This window comes from Giraffa tippelskirchi, chromosome 8, assembly GCF_054371585.1.
Source record: "Giraffa tippelskirchi isolate mGirTip1 chromosome 8, T2T-mGirTip1v1.2.pri, whole genome shotgun sequence".
In the NCBI taxonomy this organism is placed as follows: Eukaryota; Metazoa; Chordata; class Mammalia; order Artiodactyla; family Giraffidae; genus Giraffa; species Giraffa tippelskirchi.
This window is the reverse complement of record NC_137282.1, coordinates 124,428,838-124,441,853: the sequence shown is the minus strand read 5'-3', so window position 1 is coordinate 124,441,853 and position 13,016 is coordinate 124,428,838. Positions and strand designations below refer to the sequence as shown.

Below are 13,016 nucleotides of genomic sequence, written 5' to 3'. Positions count from 1 at the left end.
ATCCCGGCCCCTGGGGCAGGTCCCCACCGTCTGCTTTCCTGGCTTTGTTCCTGTGCTGGCTGGGCAGGGACTTCCTGCTGGAGAATTCCCGGATCCTCCCAGGAGGCCCCACGCTGGGCCTGGGAACTCAAGAGGAAGGGAAGTCAGGGTCTGTAGGTCTTGTGGCCCCAGGTCCTTCCCCACCCGCTCAGGTGCACCAGACCCGCTGTTTTCCAGCTCAGATGGGGCCCGGGGCTCTGCAGCTGGGGTGGCCTGGGGCCTTTGGGCACCGATGAGAAGGAGACCGAGACCCCGGGTACACTGGGCTTGTTCCTGGTGTAGGACGAGGGGCGGGCTCCGCAGACAGATGGCCATGGAGCCAAACTGAGCTTTATTAGTAATGTGACAGGCCTGACTTTGAAGAGCGGGAGCAGTCTGCCGGGCAGGCCCACCCTGCAGATACACGGACAGTGGTTATCTTGAGACCCCTTGGCCCCAGGGGCTCCTTGAGGTGCCCTGAGAAGCGGGGCTCCGTCCCTCCACGCCTGCAGGGACCCCGGGCGGCGCCAGCTTCACTCTGGAGGCCAGTTTCCCATCTCATCCATCTCCTCCAGAAGCAGGTGCTGGGGGGCGCAAGTGGGTGAAAGCAGAGGTCTTGGGGTCTTTGGGCTCTCCTCTCCCTGCTCGGCGCCCCCAGAACGTCCCACCTGCACCCCCAGAGACGAGCACCCCAAGGCCACCTTTCCGAAGCCTCCCCCAGGGGCCTGCAGCTGGCCCAGGCCCACCAGCCTGGAGCCGCCTCCCTCCACAGAAGGGAGGTGCCCTTCTCCCTCCGGCCTGGGGGGGAGCAGGCCCCCGGCCAGCCTGTGCCCTCCCTCACCTCTGTCCTGGACACCACACCGAGGGGGCTCTGCACCCTTCCCTCCAGCCCGGGGTGCTGCTTCTGCGGCCTCAGCGCCCCTCCCCCAGGGCCCCAGCATTCCCCAAAGGCTGGGGCTCGGCTTCCTTCCCCCTCAGCTTGGTGTCCCTGAGGGCAGACAAGGAGAGGGGGGTGGTGATGAGGACACGCCCGACACGCCCCCAGCAGGAAGCTCTTCCCGAGGCTGCCCGGTCCCCAGGTGAGGTGCTGGCCACTCTTGCCACCACCATCCAGAAAGTCCCTGGTGGCCCGCGGTGTGCTCAGGCCCCGGGACGGGGCAGGCCAGCTCAGGGGGCAGCCCTGAACGGGGCAGGGGAGAAGAGGTCCCTTCAGCAGGAAAAGGCCAAAACAGGGGCCCTACCAGAGCCAGGACTTGTGTGGTTTCGGGTGAGGCTCCCCAGAGCACCCAAGGGCACCCTGTGGCATGGCCTAAGGCTCAGGACGAGGGGTAGGCGAGGATTCCTGGTATCCGTGACCCTCGAGGGGTGAGTCATAATCCCTGACGCCGGGGTGCCCTTTGCAGTTGACCGCATGCTACACACTCTTCAGTTCATCTGCTCTTCCAATGGCCCCCTTTCCAGGTGAAGACACCAAAGCCCATATTCAAAGTCACAGAGCAAGTCAGGCCACAGCAGAGACTTCGACTACAGGCTTTGCTCCTTCCTTTTGTAAACTACACAGACTGTAGCGGGGCAGATGTCCGCTGAAGGAAAGCATGAGCTGATGAATGAATGGAAATTAACCCAGAAAGGAAATCGACACATTTTTTTCATCAACACATCTATCTGTGTGCACTCAGAGAAGCCTGGACAGGCCTAACTTTAAGGCCAGCGTCACAGAGGGTGGGCTGGGGCTGGTGCCCATGGTTACCCCTGGCAACTCCCCTGCCGCCAGTGTGTGTTTGTGGGAGGAGGTGTGGATGTGAGTGGAAGACGGAAAAACAGCGACATTATGTGAATGACAGAGGCGCAGGAAAGCCGTCAAGCCGCCTGATAAACTCCCTCCTTGTGGAGACGAGGAAATGGAGTCCCAGAGAAGGGAAGGGACTGGCCCCAAACCACGCAGCAAGTGCATGGCAGTGACGCCTTAGCAACGGACTCTGGGCTAAGTGAGAGCGAGCCAGATGGAGAAGCATGTGTTTAGGAGGTCGGGGTCCTGCTCCCGGAGATACCACCATGGAGAAGGACTTATGCCCTTCCTGCCCAGCAGTGGGCGGGGGTGGCTGGAGCCTAGGCCAGCAGCCTATGAAGAGGGGAGGTCTCCAGCCAGCCCCAGGCTCCCGGGCACCCGCAGGCGGGGAGTTGTGGTGGGTAGGGGGGCGTACCTGGCCGTCCACGACGCCCGCCTCCTCAAGGGTGATCTCTGGCTGGGTCAGCAGCTCCCGGCCGTCGTAGCCGCCCATCTTCCAGAGGCGGGACTCCCGCTGAACGACCAGAAGCTTCTTTAGCTCCGCCTCCACAAAACCTGAAAGCCAGAGAGACGGGCATGGGACAGGCAGAAGGAGGTACCTACAGCCTGCCAGGGATCTGAGGGAGACAAAGTGGCCCCAGCTCTCCAAACCTTTCCTTGCCCTGCATGGCCCCTGATCACCCCCAGTCAGGCCCCTGCAGCCCACGAGACTCCACCTCCCCACCGCCCAGCCTGTCCCAGGACGCTCACCGGGCTGCCTGCTCCCATTGTGAGTGTGAACTTCTTTACCTGTCTCCCGGGGGACAGCGTTCATTCGAGGGGCAGACATGTGCTCCACCCTGCCCCGCCTCCTCCAGCCCCCAAATCCAGGGTGCCAATCCGGGGTAACCCAAACCACGGGGGTTCAAGCCCCAGCTCTGCCACTGACCAGCGGGGTGATCGTGGACAAATTACTTAACCTCTCTGGGCCCCAGTGATCTCACAGGGAAGTGGACAGGATATAACAGGACCGACCCCAGAGTCAGAATGCAGTATTTCATGAAAAGTGCCCAGGAGGGGGTTTGGCCCATGGTGAGTAAAATGTCAACGGCGACCCTACTGGAGGCTGTCATTACCCCTAAGCCATCTGCTCGCCACACCAGGAGGCGAAGTGGCTGCGATGGGAGATGGGGTCCCCTGGGCACCATCACAGCAAGTGCACACCGGACCGGAAAACTGGGGGTGCAGGGGGGCCTGGGCTGGGAAAGGGTGCTGCTCGGGGAGCCACAGTCCCGGTCGTAACCCGCCCCCCACCCCTCAAGCCTCCCGCGCCTCCCAGGCCCACACCCAGCTCCGTCTGGGGGACTGGCCGCCCGCGGGTCAGCCGGCCCGGGCGATCATTTCAGGTCCTGTGGCTCCCCCTGGTGGTATTAACCGGAGTCGCATCCGAGAGCCGCTCCATCCAAGTGGGGCTGGAGGCGGGGTGAGGGGTGCGCGCAGCACACCCACCTACTGTGTCCGTTGACCTGAAGGCCTTATGCAGCGGCGACGGGAGGGTGACGATGCCTGGGACGCAGAGCTTGAGGGCGCTGTCTTCCTCCTCCTCCGCCTCCTCGCCTGGCTCCTCTTGGGGCGGGCCTTCCTTGGGAGGGAACTGAGGGTGTGACCCCCGCAGGTAAGGAGGGCGGCCCGAGCCTGGGCCCCCACCCCGACCCCGACCCCCAAGCAGAAAGCAGGAGGGGCGTGAGACCGCCCGGCTCTCCCGGGCCCTCCCCGGCTCCGCCCGCCTCCGCGCGCCGGGGCCCCACGGACCTTGGCCATGGCCCCTTTCTGGAGCCGCTTGTACAAGCCGAGGAGGCGGTTCCAGGGAGCTGCCCCCACCTTGGAGGAGGCCAGCCTTAGGTCACCTGTGGAGGGCAGTGGTCACTGGGAGCCCACGGCAAAGGGTGGAGGCCCAGCCTGAGGAGGACGGGTCCCTCGGGAGGGCTGAGCTGGGGCCGGGTTTCCTTGTGTCCTTTGGCAAACACCTGCTATGTGCCAGGCACAGTTCTAGGCACTTCACAAAGAGAGAACGTCTCACTTAATCCTTGCTAATGCCCTCTGAGAGAGGTGCTATCACGCTCCCATTCTGCAGATGGGGAAACTGAGATGCACAAAGGCTGAGCGACTTTTGCCCTCACACCGCCTGTGCCGAGTGGAGCTGGGATCCAGCTCCGCTCAGACTGCCCCACGTCCTCCGTGGCCCGACGCCCCGGCCATCCCTGGGGCCTGCGGCCACCACACTCACCATCAAGCAGACACTCCTCCTCCTTGGTGAAGGCCTCGGGGCTGAACTCCAGCGGCCCCACGGCCCTTGGCACGTGTCCCGGCTCCACTGCCAAGGCCTGGGCAGAGTGGCCCCTGACCCCAGAGCACAGTCAGATGGGCATGGCAGGCGGGGCCCGAGAGGTGGTGGTGAAGGTCCCAAACCCCTGCCAAGGGGTCCCAAACCCCCTCTCAGCTCCTCCACCCTCCTGCTCCCCACTGCTCTCTGCGGTCTTCATCACAGAAAGGGATGATTCCCCCCAAAAGTAGGGTGAGAGGGGGGTGAGGAGGGGAGGGGCCCAGCAAGGAGCTAGGAAGTGATGGGAGGCCCAGCTCACCCCACATGCACCCTTTCTAGTCCCTGGCCTGTACCGTTGTCCTTTTGGGGCTCCTATCCACAACCCCTCACTTGCAGGAGGACCCCTGTCTCTGCCTCCCTCTGCCACCTTCAGGTTCCGCTCCACCCTTGATGTGAAGGACCATGCCACCCAGTCCTGTGCCCACCCAAGGAGTCCTTCCTGATAGTGAAAGTAGCTCAGTCGTGTCCAACTCTTAGCAAACCCATGGACTTTACAGTCCATGGAATTCTCCAGGCCAGAATACTGGAGTGGGTAGCCTTTCCCTTCTCCAGGGGATCTTCCCAACACAGGGCTCGAACCCAGGTCTCCCACATGGCAGGCGGATTCTTTACCGGCTGAGCCACCAGGGAAGCCCAAGAATACTGGAGTGGGTAGCCTACCCCTTCTCCAGCGGATCTTCCCGACCCAGGAATCAGACTGGGGTCCCCTGCCTTGCAGGTGGATTCTTTAGCAGCTGAGCTACCAGGGAAGCCCCTGGTCCCTCCCCAATTTGGGTCCTCAAACTTCAGGCCCCATCCTTCTCCCTCCTTACACCCTGGCTTCCCCACAGTTACTCCATCCACAGCCCCCAGCCCCTCACCTTTCTGAGGTCCCCGTATTCCCTGAGGCCTCCCCTGCGGCTGCCTCATCCCTCTCCTCCAGCTCAGACAGGTGGCCCAGCACCTCCTGGCCTCCTCTGGGCAGAACTGGCTTCACCTCTACGCCCTGAGCCACAACCCTCAGGACCTCCTTGGCGGGGGAGGTCTGGGCCCCCTTGTCCCCTATCTCCAGCCCCAAGGGGCTGGGCCGCGGCAGGGCCACAGGGAGGGCGCAGGGCAGCGTGGCGGGAGGCCTGGACTCCTTCTTCCCGGCTAGTCCCTGACCGTTGGTCATCAAGGGGACGGCGTCCTGCCCCCTCAGGGGCCATGACCGGCCCCTCCGCAGGGCCTTGTCTGAGCTCTTTGGGCTGCGCTTGCTGCCCACCAAGCTCCGGAAAAAGCAGAACATGGAGGAGCGGCCCAAAATTCGGGGTCGAGGCCTTGAAGTGGGGGCCTCCATCCTGAGAGGGTCCTTGACTCAGAGGGAGGGGCCGCAGCAGCCACCGCAGGACCAACTGCTTAAGAACAGAAGGGAGTTTTCAAATTGAAAACCTCCAGTTGGAAACTTGCGGGAGTTCTAGAAGGCAGAGGGGGGAGGGGGGATTCGTTGGGCGCAGAGAGGGCAGGGGTTTGAGGAGACCTGGGGAGCCAGCTGGGGTGGGGGACTTGGGGGGGGTGGGGAGGCCCCAGGAGACAGTGGGGTGCAGGCAGAGGAGTCCAGAGGAACCCCAGCTCTGAGAATGGGGGGCGGCCCAGGGCTCTCTCCTCCCGGCCTGTCCTCCCCTGCGGCCGCTGCTGTCCTTGGGAAGCACTCATTCCCCGCGGCCGGGCGGCTGCCTCCCGCTTCCCTCCCTTCTCAGTGTCCAGCTGGCACGGGCCCAGGTGGCAGCACAGACCCACTGTGCCCTCCTTTCTGGGTACCTGCCCGTCACATTCAGGGTTTTTTCTCTGTGGAGACCACCAAGGTAGGTGCCTGGTGTACAGTCTTAACTGCATGCTGAATCTCAATTTAGTATTATTCCTGGACACCTGATTATAAACCTATCTCAGTGACCTTGGGAGAGGTTCCTTAAACCAGCCGAGTCTCTGTTCCTCTGCTGGGCCAGCTTCCCAGGGTTGTTCCAAAGTGGTCTTATTTATTTATTTTTCATATTTATATATTTGGCTGCACCACGTCCCGGTCGCAGCACGTGAACTCTTAGCTGCTACATGTGGGCTCTGGTTCCCTGACCAGGGATCGAACTCAGACCTCCCAGCGGTGGGAGGACAGTCTTAGCCACTGGACCACCAGGGAAGTCCCTCCAAAGGGCTTTTTAAAGTGGCTGGCGCACAGTGGGGCTCAAGGAACCTCCCCATCCTGGCTGTGGTACAGACTCTGATGGAGCAGGGGACAGAGCAAGGAGGAGGACTGGGAGTCAGGGTGGGGGAAAGCCGGGGGCGGGGAAGGTAGGAGGGGGGAAGCCGCTTTCTCCCGCCAAGCCCAGACCCGCCTCAGGCCACAGGCTGTGGCTTCGCATCCGGCGGCCGCCGAGCGACTTCCTCTAGAGGGAGCTGACGGGAGCCGCGAGCTGCCGGCGCCTCTATGATCGCCACAGCCCCGCGGGTCCCTAGGGCCGCGCTGGGACCGGCAGAGGCTGCACTCCAGACACCGGGGATCCACTGACATCCCTTCCTGGAAGCGAGGCCTGGGGACCCGACCCTGGGAGCAGCCCCTGGCCCCTCACGACCTCTGGCCTCCGCCCCGCTGGGCCATCCCGGGCCTGGGCCAGGGTCAGGGTCCGGGAAGGTAAGCCGGGAGAGTCCTGCCTGTGCCCCCTCCCTGGGCAGCCCCAGGCCGGGGGTGAGGCAGGGAGCCCCTGGGGAGCCCGCCGGGGAGGGGCATGCTGCCGTGAAGCTTGCCGGGGCAGCTCCAGCAACCTCGATGGTGGCCCGATCCAGCCGGGGCTCCCTTGGGCTGCCCCTCAGGTGGCGTTCCCTCTTGCCCCGGCCCTGGCTGCCCCAGAATTGAGTGCCAAAGAGCCAGGTTCTTTAGCAGTCCAGAGGATGGGAGTGGAGGTCAGAGTCAAGGTCAAGGGCAGCGGGAGACCGTTCACAGTGCTTCCCGCTGCCCCGGGAGTCCTAAGACTAGGTCGGGATCTGCCCCCTCCCCCGCAACCCCAGCAGCATCCTGGGCCTGGCAAACCCAAAAGGTAGGGCACAGTGGACTCTCCCCACCAGGAAGTCTGGCCACTTGGATGGAGGCAGAGGAAGTCCCAGGTCGGCTCAGGCCTCTGGCCCTGAGGCGGGTTCAAAGGCTCCACCTCATCCCCAGCAGTGAGCCCCAGGGGTAGTGGGAGAGGGAGGGGTAGTGGGAGTGGGGATGCAGTTAGCATCCTTCAGCCCTGATGTCCTGGGGGGCACCACATTTGGGTACCAAGGGAGGGAGAAAGGCGCCTTGTTTGGGAAGCAGCTTCTAGGATGCGGGGTTCCAGGCAAAGGTCTGTCTTAAGCAGGCAGGGGACCAAGGGCTGCAGGAGGGGTGAGTCCCTTCTCCCTGTCCCTGCCCCTTTGACAGTGAAGGTGTGGGGCGCACAGGTGGCCAGACCCTCCCCACCCTTCTCCTGAGGCACTTTGGAAAATGGCCCCAGGCCTGACTGTGGGGGTGGGGCGGAATATGGTACACAGGCCCTCCCAGGGAGGAGAGGGCAGCTGTGTGTGTTGGGCCTGGGCTGGGCCCTTCCTAGTGAGTTCTGGGAGGAGGGGAGCTTTCCGCCTGGGTGAGGGAGGCAGCTTTGGGGTGTGGGGAAATGAGGAGGGTGCAAACTGAAAGTGAAACAGCTTATGTCCAGGAAATACTCGCTCCGCCCAGGGTTCACTGAGCCGACGGGGGCTGTGGCCAGAACCTGGCAAAGGAGGAAAACGGCGGCTGGAGACAGGAGGGCGAGGGGCACGTGTGGTTTCCTCGGCCACCTGCTAGGCAGGCAGGGCAAGGGCACAGGCCTACCCCGGCAGGGAAGGTGGCCCTGGAAAGCAGCCGCTCTGAGGTTCCACAGACTGGGAAGCAAACCTGACATGAGCGCCGAGGAGAGAATGGACACGTGTGGAAATTCAGATCACCCTGAAGGCTTGACTAGCCCTGTGGCCCGGGGCATTCCTTGTGCCTCAGTTTTCCCACCTGTGCAGTGGGCATGATGGTGCCTACCCTGCCATGCTACCTCGCTCCGGCCGCGTCCCACACTTCCTCCCACATGTGTGAGGAGTACACCACAGGCACTCAGGAAATGTGTGCAGCTAACAGGCCCGAGTTGGAAAACAGGTGTGCTCTGACCAGCCGAGGGGAAGTGGGATCTTCGGGGACGGCCTTCACGGGTCACTGGCTGGAAGGTAGCGAGTCTGCGGTGAACGTGGACTGGAGAGGGTACAGAGGGCCCCAGCGGCAGCGGAAGGAAACCCCGCCTCTGAAACTCACCTGCCCGGCCCGGGAGTGGGGTTAAGAGGTGACTAGATAGCTGCTTGGGCACCTCTGTGGCCTCCCCACCCCGGGGCCTAGGCTGGTCCCCGGCAGGGGGAGTCATGGCTGCCTGGCCTTTCTCAGCCCCAGTCTTCCTTGAAGAAGTAGTAAGTTCTTGGGTCAGTGGGTCTTTCGGGAGTGGGCCCTCCCCACCTCCATGGACCACCAGAGCCCCTGGTCCCATCTCTGCTTTCTTAATCTGCGCCCAACAGTCTGACGCTGCTCTTCTCCCCAGGAGCTGAGGAATGGCTTCCGGACAAGGCCCAGGTCCCCCCGAGCAGGGCTGCGACGAGCCTGACCCCTCCTCCACCTCGGGTAAGGGTCTGTCTGCCCCCTCACCCACCCCACAATCACCAGGGCCAGCTAGGAGGTTGGCGAGAGCAGACCTGGACAGTCCCAGGGGCCCGCCTCAGTTTACCCGCCTTGTGCAAAGGAGAAAAGCCCCTCCGCAGCCAGGACAGGCGGCCCGCCGGCTCAGCAGCCGGGGTGCAGGCAGGACCGAGCCCCAGGAGCGGCACGGGGAAGGACGCGTGGAGGCCGAGGGAGGGGGCGGTGGGCCTGAGAACACCCTGCCCTCCCAGGGCAGCCAGGCAGGGCAGCCAGGCGGGATAGGTCAGCCGGAGGGAAGGCGTGGGGCGTGGCTGTCTTATCCCAGCTGGAGAAATAAGGAAGTGAGGCGGCTTATCACCTGGTCAGGGCCGTTAGACTCTGGGGAGGAAGGAAGAGAGTGCCCTCTTCCAAGGGGACCACCCGGAAGGCTGGCAGCTCCGCCACTCAGCACAGACTGCTTCCTGGACTTTGGGTTCAGTCCCAGGCCGGTCACTATTTCCCAATGTGACTCTCCTGGGCTGCAATTTCAAACTCTGTTTCCCATATTCCCTAAGCCAAGCCTTACGGCCGGGTAGCTTGGACACTAAAAGTCAGAGGCCCAAACGCCCAGGAGTCTATCCTGACCACACTGTTCACTCCAGGCACATGACCTCGCACAAGTTACATAAACACCGTGCCTCAGTTTCCCCATCTGTAAACAGGGGGGTTGCCTCCTCCCATGAGGCTGCTGTGCGAAGACAGCTCTACTCGGAGTCAGCCCTAGGTGTCACCTGAGGGCTAGAGGAGGGACAGGTGTGTCCCCAGGCAGAGGGAATCCTCCTCCCCAGAGCACTTCCTCCCTGACTCCTCGCTTTGGTCCCCAGAGGAGCAGGTAGCCCGGGACACGGAGGAGGTCTTCCGCAGCTATGTCTTTTACCGCCATCAGCAAGAGCAGGAGGCTGAGGGGGCAGCTGCGCCTACTGACCCAGAGATGGTCACCTTGCACCCAGAACCCAGCAGGTGAGCTGCGGCCCCCTGGGCCCACAGGGACGTGCTGAGAGAAGCGGAGGCTTACGCAGGGTCACCGTGCGGGTCCTGGGAGCTGAGCAAGCCTAGGGGCTTCTCCCGCTGCTGCCCTTTTTCATTTGGGTCACTGCTCCCCTCCCAGAACCGGCACCCTTTTCAGCACGGCCTGCTCTTTGTCCCCGGGGCCAGCCCTCGTGTCTGAGAACATGGTTAGGACTTCCCAGGAGGGGTGCCCCAGGCCAGGATATCTCGGGCAGGAGCTGGTCGCTGCCAGCCCGGGCCCTAACTCACTGGCCGCCTCCCGCTCCTCCAGCACCATGGGGCAGGTGGGTCGCCAGCTCGCCATCATCGGGGACGACATCAACCGGCGCTACGACACGGAGTTCCAGGCCATGCTGCAGCACCTACAGCCGACAGCAGACAATGCCTATGAGTATTTCACCAAGATCGCTTCCAGGTAGCCCCAGCCACCGCCCCTCCACGGCGCTGTCCCCGCCGCACCAGGCCCTGCCTGTGAGACAGGAGGCGAGCTTCTCTGCTGCTGTCGGGAGATGTGTTTCCTGTCCCTGCCTCTGCTGTTAACTCACGCGTGGCGTCGGGCCCCCGTCTTTCTCTTTCTAAGCCCAGGCTCCTCATCTTTGGTACACAAGGGCACAGCCTTCGTGAGCCCTGAGACTGAGGACGTGAGCTGATAGATCAGGACTGTAGTAGGGGGGGCTCGCAGTGGGGGTGTCTCCAGAGCTCCCCAGCACTGCTGGGACACAGCTGTCGTTCTGATTTGGAACCACATTTCACACCAAAGATGGTTGCTGGACCTGGCTTCAGCCCACCGGGTCCTGAAGATGACTTCCTGATGCTGTGATCTGGCCTCAAGAGACCAGCAGCCTGGGCGAATCCTAGCTTCACATTTACTGGCTTCGTGACACATCCTAGCCTTCAGTTTCCTGGTCCGTAAACTAGGAGAAATATGCTTAGGACCGCGTCCACACTTAGAGGTGTTAGCCGATGTCACCATCTGGGTTAAGGAAGTCAGTCTCGGGGTAGATTTGAGGCTGAGGGTGAAGGCAGCAGCAGGAGATGGAATCAGCGATCAGAGCTGAACACCCTGCCTGTGTCCTTAGAGGCCACCACCCACTCCGCTGTGATTCCAAGACTGTCCTAACCTCCTCTTCTGTCCTTTTCTCTCTGCCGTCCCGGGCTGCCAGGCCAGCAGCAGCACCCACAGGTAATCTCCCCGCTGCCTCCACCCGCCTGCTCTGCCCTCCACGCCCTGTGTGCCTTTGCGCCCCCGGCACGGGGCCACAGCCCCAGCAGCAGCGCCCCACTCATCTGCCCTCCGAGCTTTCTCCTTTCACAGGGACGCGGGCTCTTCCCAGATCGAGGCCAGGCTGGGGCAGCTTCTGCCCCACCCAGTTCACAGCTAAGCCATTTTGCTTTCCAGCAGGGAGGGGATGGGGGTGGGGGGTCCAAAGGGATGGGAGAGGGAAAGCAGGATGAAGGGCCCCCCGGGGGTCTCCAGCGACGCCGTCTCCCCTGCCCGCAGCCTGTTTGAGAGCGGCATCAACTGGGGCCGCGTGGTGGCTCTGCTGGGCTTCGGCTACCGCCTGGCCCTCCACGTCTACCAGCGCGGCCTGACCGGCTTCCTGGGCCAGGTGACCCGCTTCGTGGCCGACTTCATGCTGCGTCGCTGCATCGCCCGGTGGATCGCGCAGAGGGGTGGCTGGGTGAGTGCCTGAGCATTGGCCACCCCCTCCCTGCTGCAGGAGCCGCCCCTCCCAGCCCTACCCCGGGCCCCGGGAGCCACCAGCCCCCACCAGCCACCTCCTCCCGTGACCCTTCTGTCTCTCCTGGCAGGTGGCAGCCCTGGACTTGGGGAACGGCCCCATCAAGAACGTAGTCATAGTTCTGGCTGTGGTTTTGTTGGGCCAGTTTGTGGTACGAAGATTCTTCAAGTCATGACTCCTGGAGGGGCCCTTTGGGGTCCTGAGACCCCTGTGTGGACTTTGGCCCTGGCTTCTCCCCTCACCTCCCCTCCAGCAGGGGTGTCCCCCTGCCCCCCATTAAGAGCACAGAAGCTTTAGTTAAGTGAGCACTCCAGCTTTGGAGGGCCCTTGCCCAGGGGCATCCATCAGACTGCCGGGTGTTCCAACACTGCATGGTGCTAACGGGCCCCCTCTCAGAGGGGGGCGGTGGCCTCTCCCTTAGCTCTCTGGGACCCCCTCAGCCCTGTCTGCTTGGTGCTGGGGAGACTGATAACTTGGGGAAGCTAGAGGCTGGGAACCACTTCTCCCAAGTTGTCATTAACAGTTTTAGCTTTTTATAATACCCTTGGGAGGGCACCCCTCCCTTCCCACCACTCTGCCCAAAGCCAGGACATCTGGGCTATGGGGGTTAGTAGCTCTACCCTTCCCCAGATTCAGCAGCTCTGGAAGGTTGAGCTTGAAAGCTGGGCGTGGAGCCCAGTCCTGGACCTTCCTAAGCATCACATTCCCTGGGAACAGGACTGGGGGAGCAGGGGGTGGGATGAGGTACTGCTCGGCTCCCCCCAGCCCCTGTTCCCACCCCCAGCCCCCCGCCCCCGCCCATACTGACTTTGCAGGTGGACTCTCAGGGATTCGGGGTGGGGTGGGGTGCAGGCCAGAGCTCCTGAGGGCCTCTTCCTCCCACGTGTTACCCCTTGCTCCCACCCGTCACTACAAGCAGAGCTCGCCACAGCCCCCTACTCCAGGGGAGGAAGGGAGGGGCCCCCGCCTCGCCTGGACTACAGGGTTTAGGACTGTGGTTTGTCATTGTCAGGGAAGGAAGGAGGAGTAGGGAGCGCATCTTGAAGTTTCCGAGTAAGAGAAGGGCTAGAAACACCACTAGGAACCCCAGGACGGGGGGCCTCCCTTCTGGCCTGGGCACAGTGTAATCCGGGGGTATGCACAGGAACTGTGAATACTTGAATTCCGCCCCCAACCTCTACCCTCCGCACCCCACACCTGCCTGAGCCCCTCCTGATGGTGGGGTCAAGTGCCTCGTCTGTCTTGCACAGCTGAGGGATTCAGAGGTCAGGGGAGAGGAGTTCTTGATTAAACCAAATGCAGGGAGGGGACGTAGAGGGAGCCGGCTGGCCACCTCCCACCCTCTGAGTGTATCTGAAAATAAACTGCAACCCCCACTCA

The 13,016-nt window shown here is 62.8% G+C and overlaps 2 protein-coding genes across 9 annotated transcripts in view; one reads left to right on the top strand and one right to left on the bottom strand.

Annotated features, from left to right (window-relative positions):
• Positions 1–13,016, top strand: part of BAK1 (BCL2 antagonist/killer 1) — a 23,181-nt gene extending 10,165 nt beyond the window's left edge. Inside the window, exons 5-10 of one of the 6 annotated variants that reach the window (XM_081519998.1) lie at positions 1,480–2,576; positions 8,753–8,832; positions 9,711–9,846; positions 10,166–10,309; positions 11,396–11,576; positions 11,707–13,016. In XM_081519998.1, coding sequence (XP_081376124.1) covers positions 8,763–8,832; positions 9,711–9,846; positions 10,166–10,309; positions 11,396–11,576; positions 11,707–11,811 — 636 coding nt within the window. In that variant the 5' untranslated portion in view covers positions 1,480–2,576; positions 8,753–8,762 and the 3' untranslated portion in view covers positions 11,812–13,016. Of the gene's footprint in view, positions 1–1,479; positions 2,577–3,212; positions 3,462–5,643; positions 5,993–6,570; positions 6,814–6,924; positions 7,217–7,873; positions 8,323–8,752; positions 8,833–9,710; positions 9,847–10,165; positions 10,310–11,395; positions 11,577–11,706 lie in introns of those variants that run through there. The other 5 variants (XM_081520000.1, XM_081519996.1, XM_081519997.1 and 2 more) reach the window with 5 other exon arrangements.
• Positions 350–5,554, bottom strand: LOC145517469 (gametogenetin-binding protein 1-like). 3 transcript variants are annotated; one of them, XM_081519983.1, is made up of 7 exons: positions 5,030–5,554; positions 4,074–4,186; positions 3,599–3,693; positions 3,296–3,440; positions 2,223–2,362; positions 860–1,006; positions 350–602 (listed from the first exon to the last, which is right to left on the bottom strand). In XM_081519983.1, the coding sequence occupies exons 1-7, from the start codon at positions 5,485–5,487 to the stop codon at positions 552–554; spliced, it is 1,149 nt and encodes a 382-aa protein (XP_081376109.1). In that variant the 5' UTR covers positions 5,488–5,554; the 3' UTR covers positions 350–551. The 3 variants fall into 3 exon arrangements, with proteins under 3 accessions (XP_081376109.1, XP_081376110.1, XP_081376111.1); XM_081519984.1 differs by lacking the exon at positions 860–1,006; XM_081519985.1 differs by lacking the exon at positions 860–1,006 and having other exon boundaries at positions 3,296–3,428.

What these genes read in the sequence shown, in the direction of transcription:
- LOC145517469 (XM_081519983.1), bottom strand. Translation starts at nt 5,487, where the DNA reads ATGGAGGCCCCCACTTCAAGGCCTCGACCCCGAATTTTGGGCCGCTCC. An exon ending in AATACGGGGACCTCAGAAAG is followed by an intron (nt 4,187 to 5,029) that starts GTGAGGGGCTGG and finishes CTCTGGGGTCAG; the next exon opens with GGGCCACTCTGCCCAGGCCT. An exon ending in AGAAAGGGGCCATGGCCAAG is followed by an intron (nt 3,441 to 3,598) that starts GTCCGTGGGGCC and finishes TCACACCCTCAG; the next exon opens with TTCCCTCCCAAGGAAGGCCC.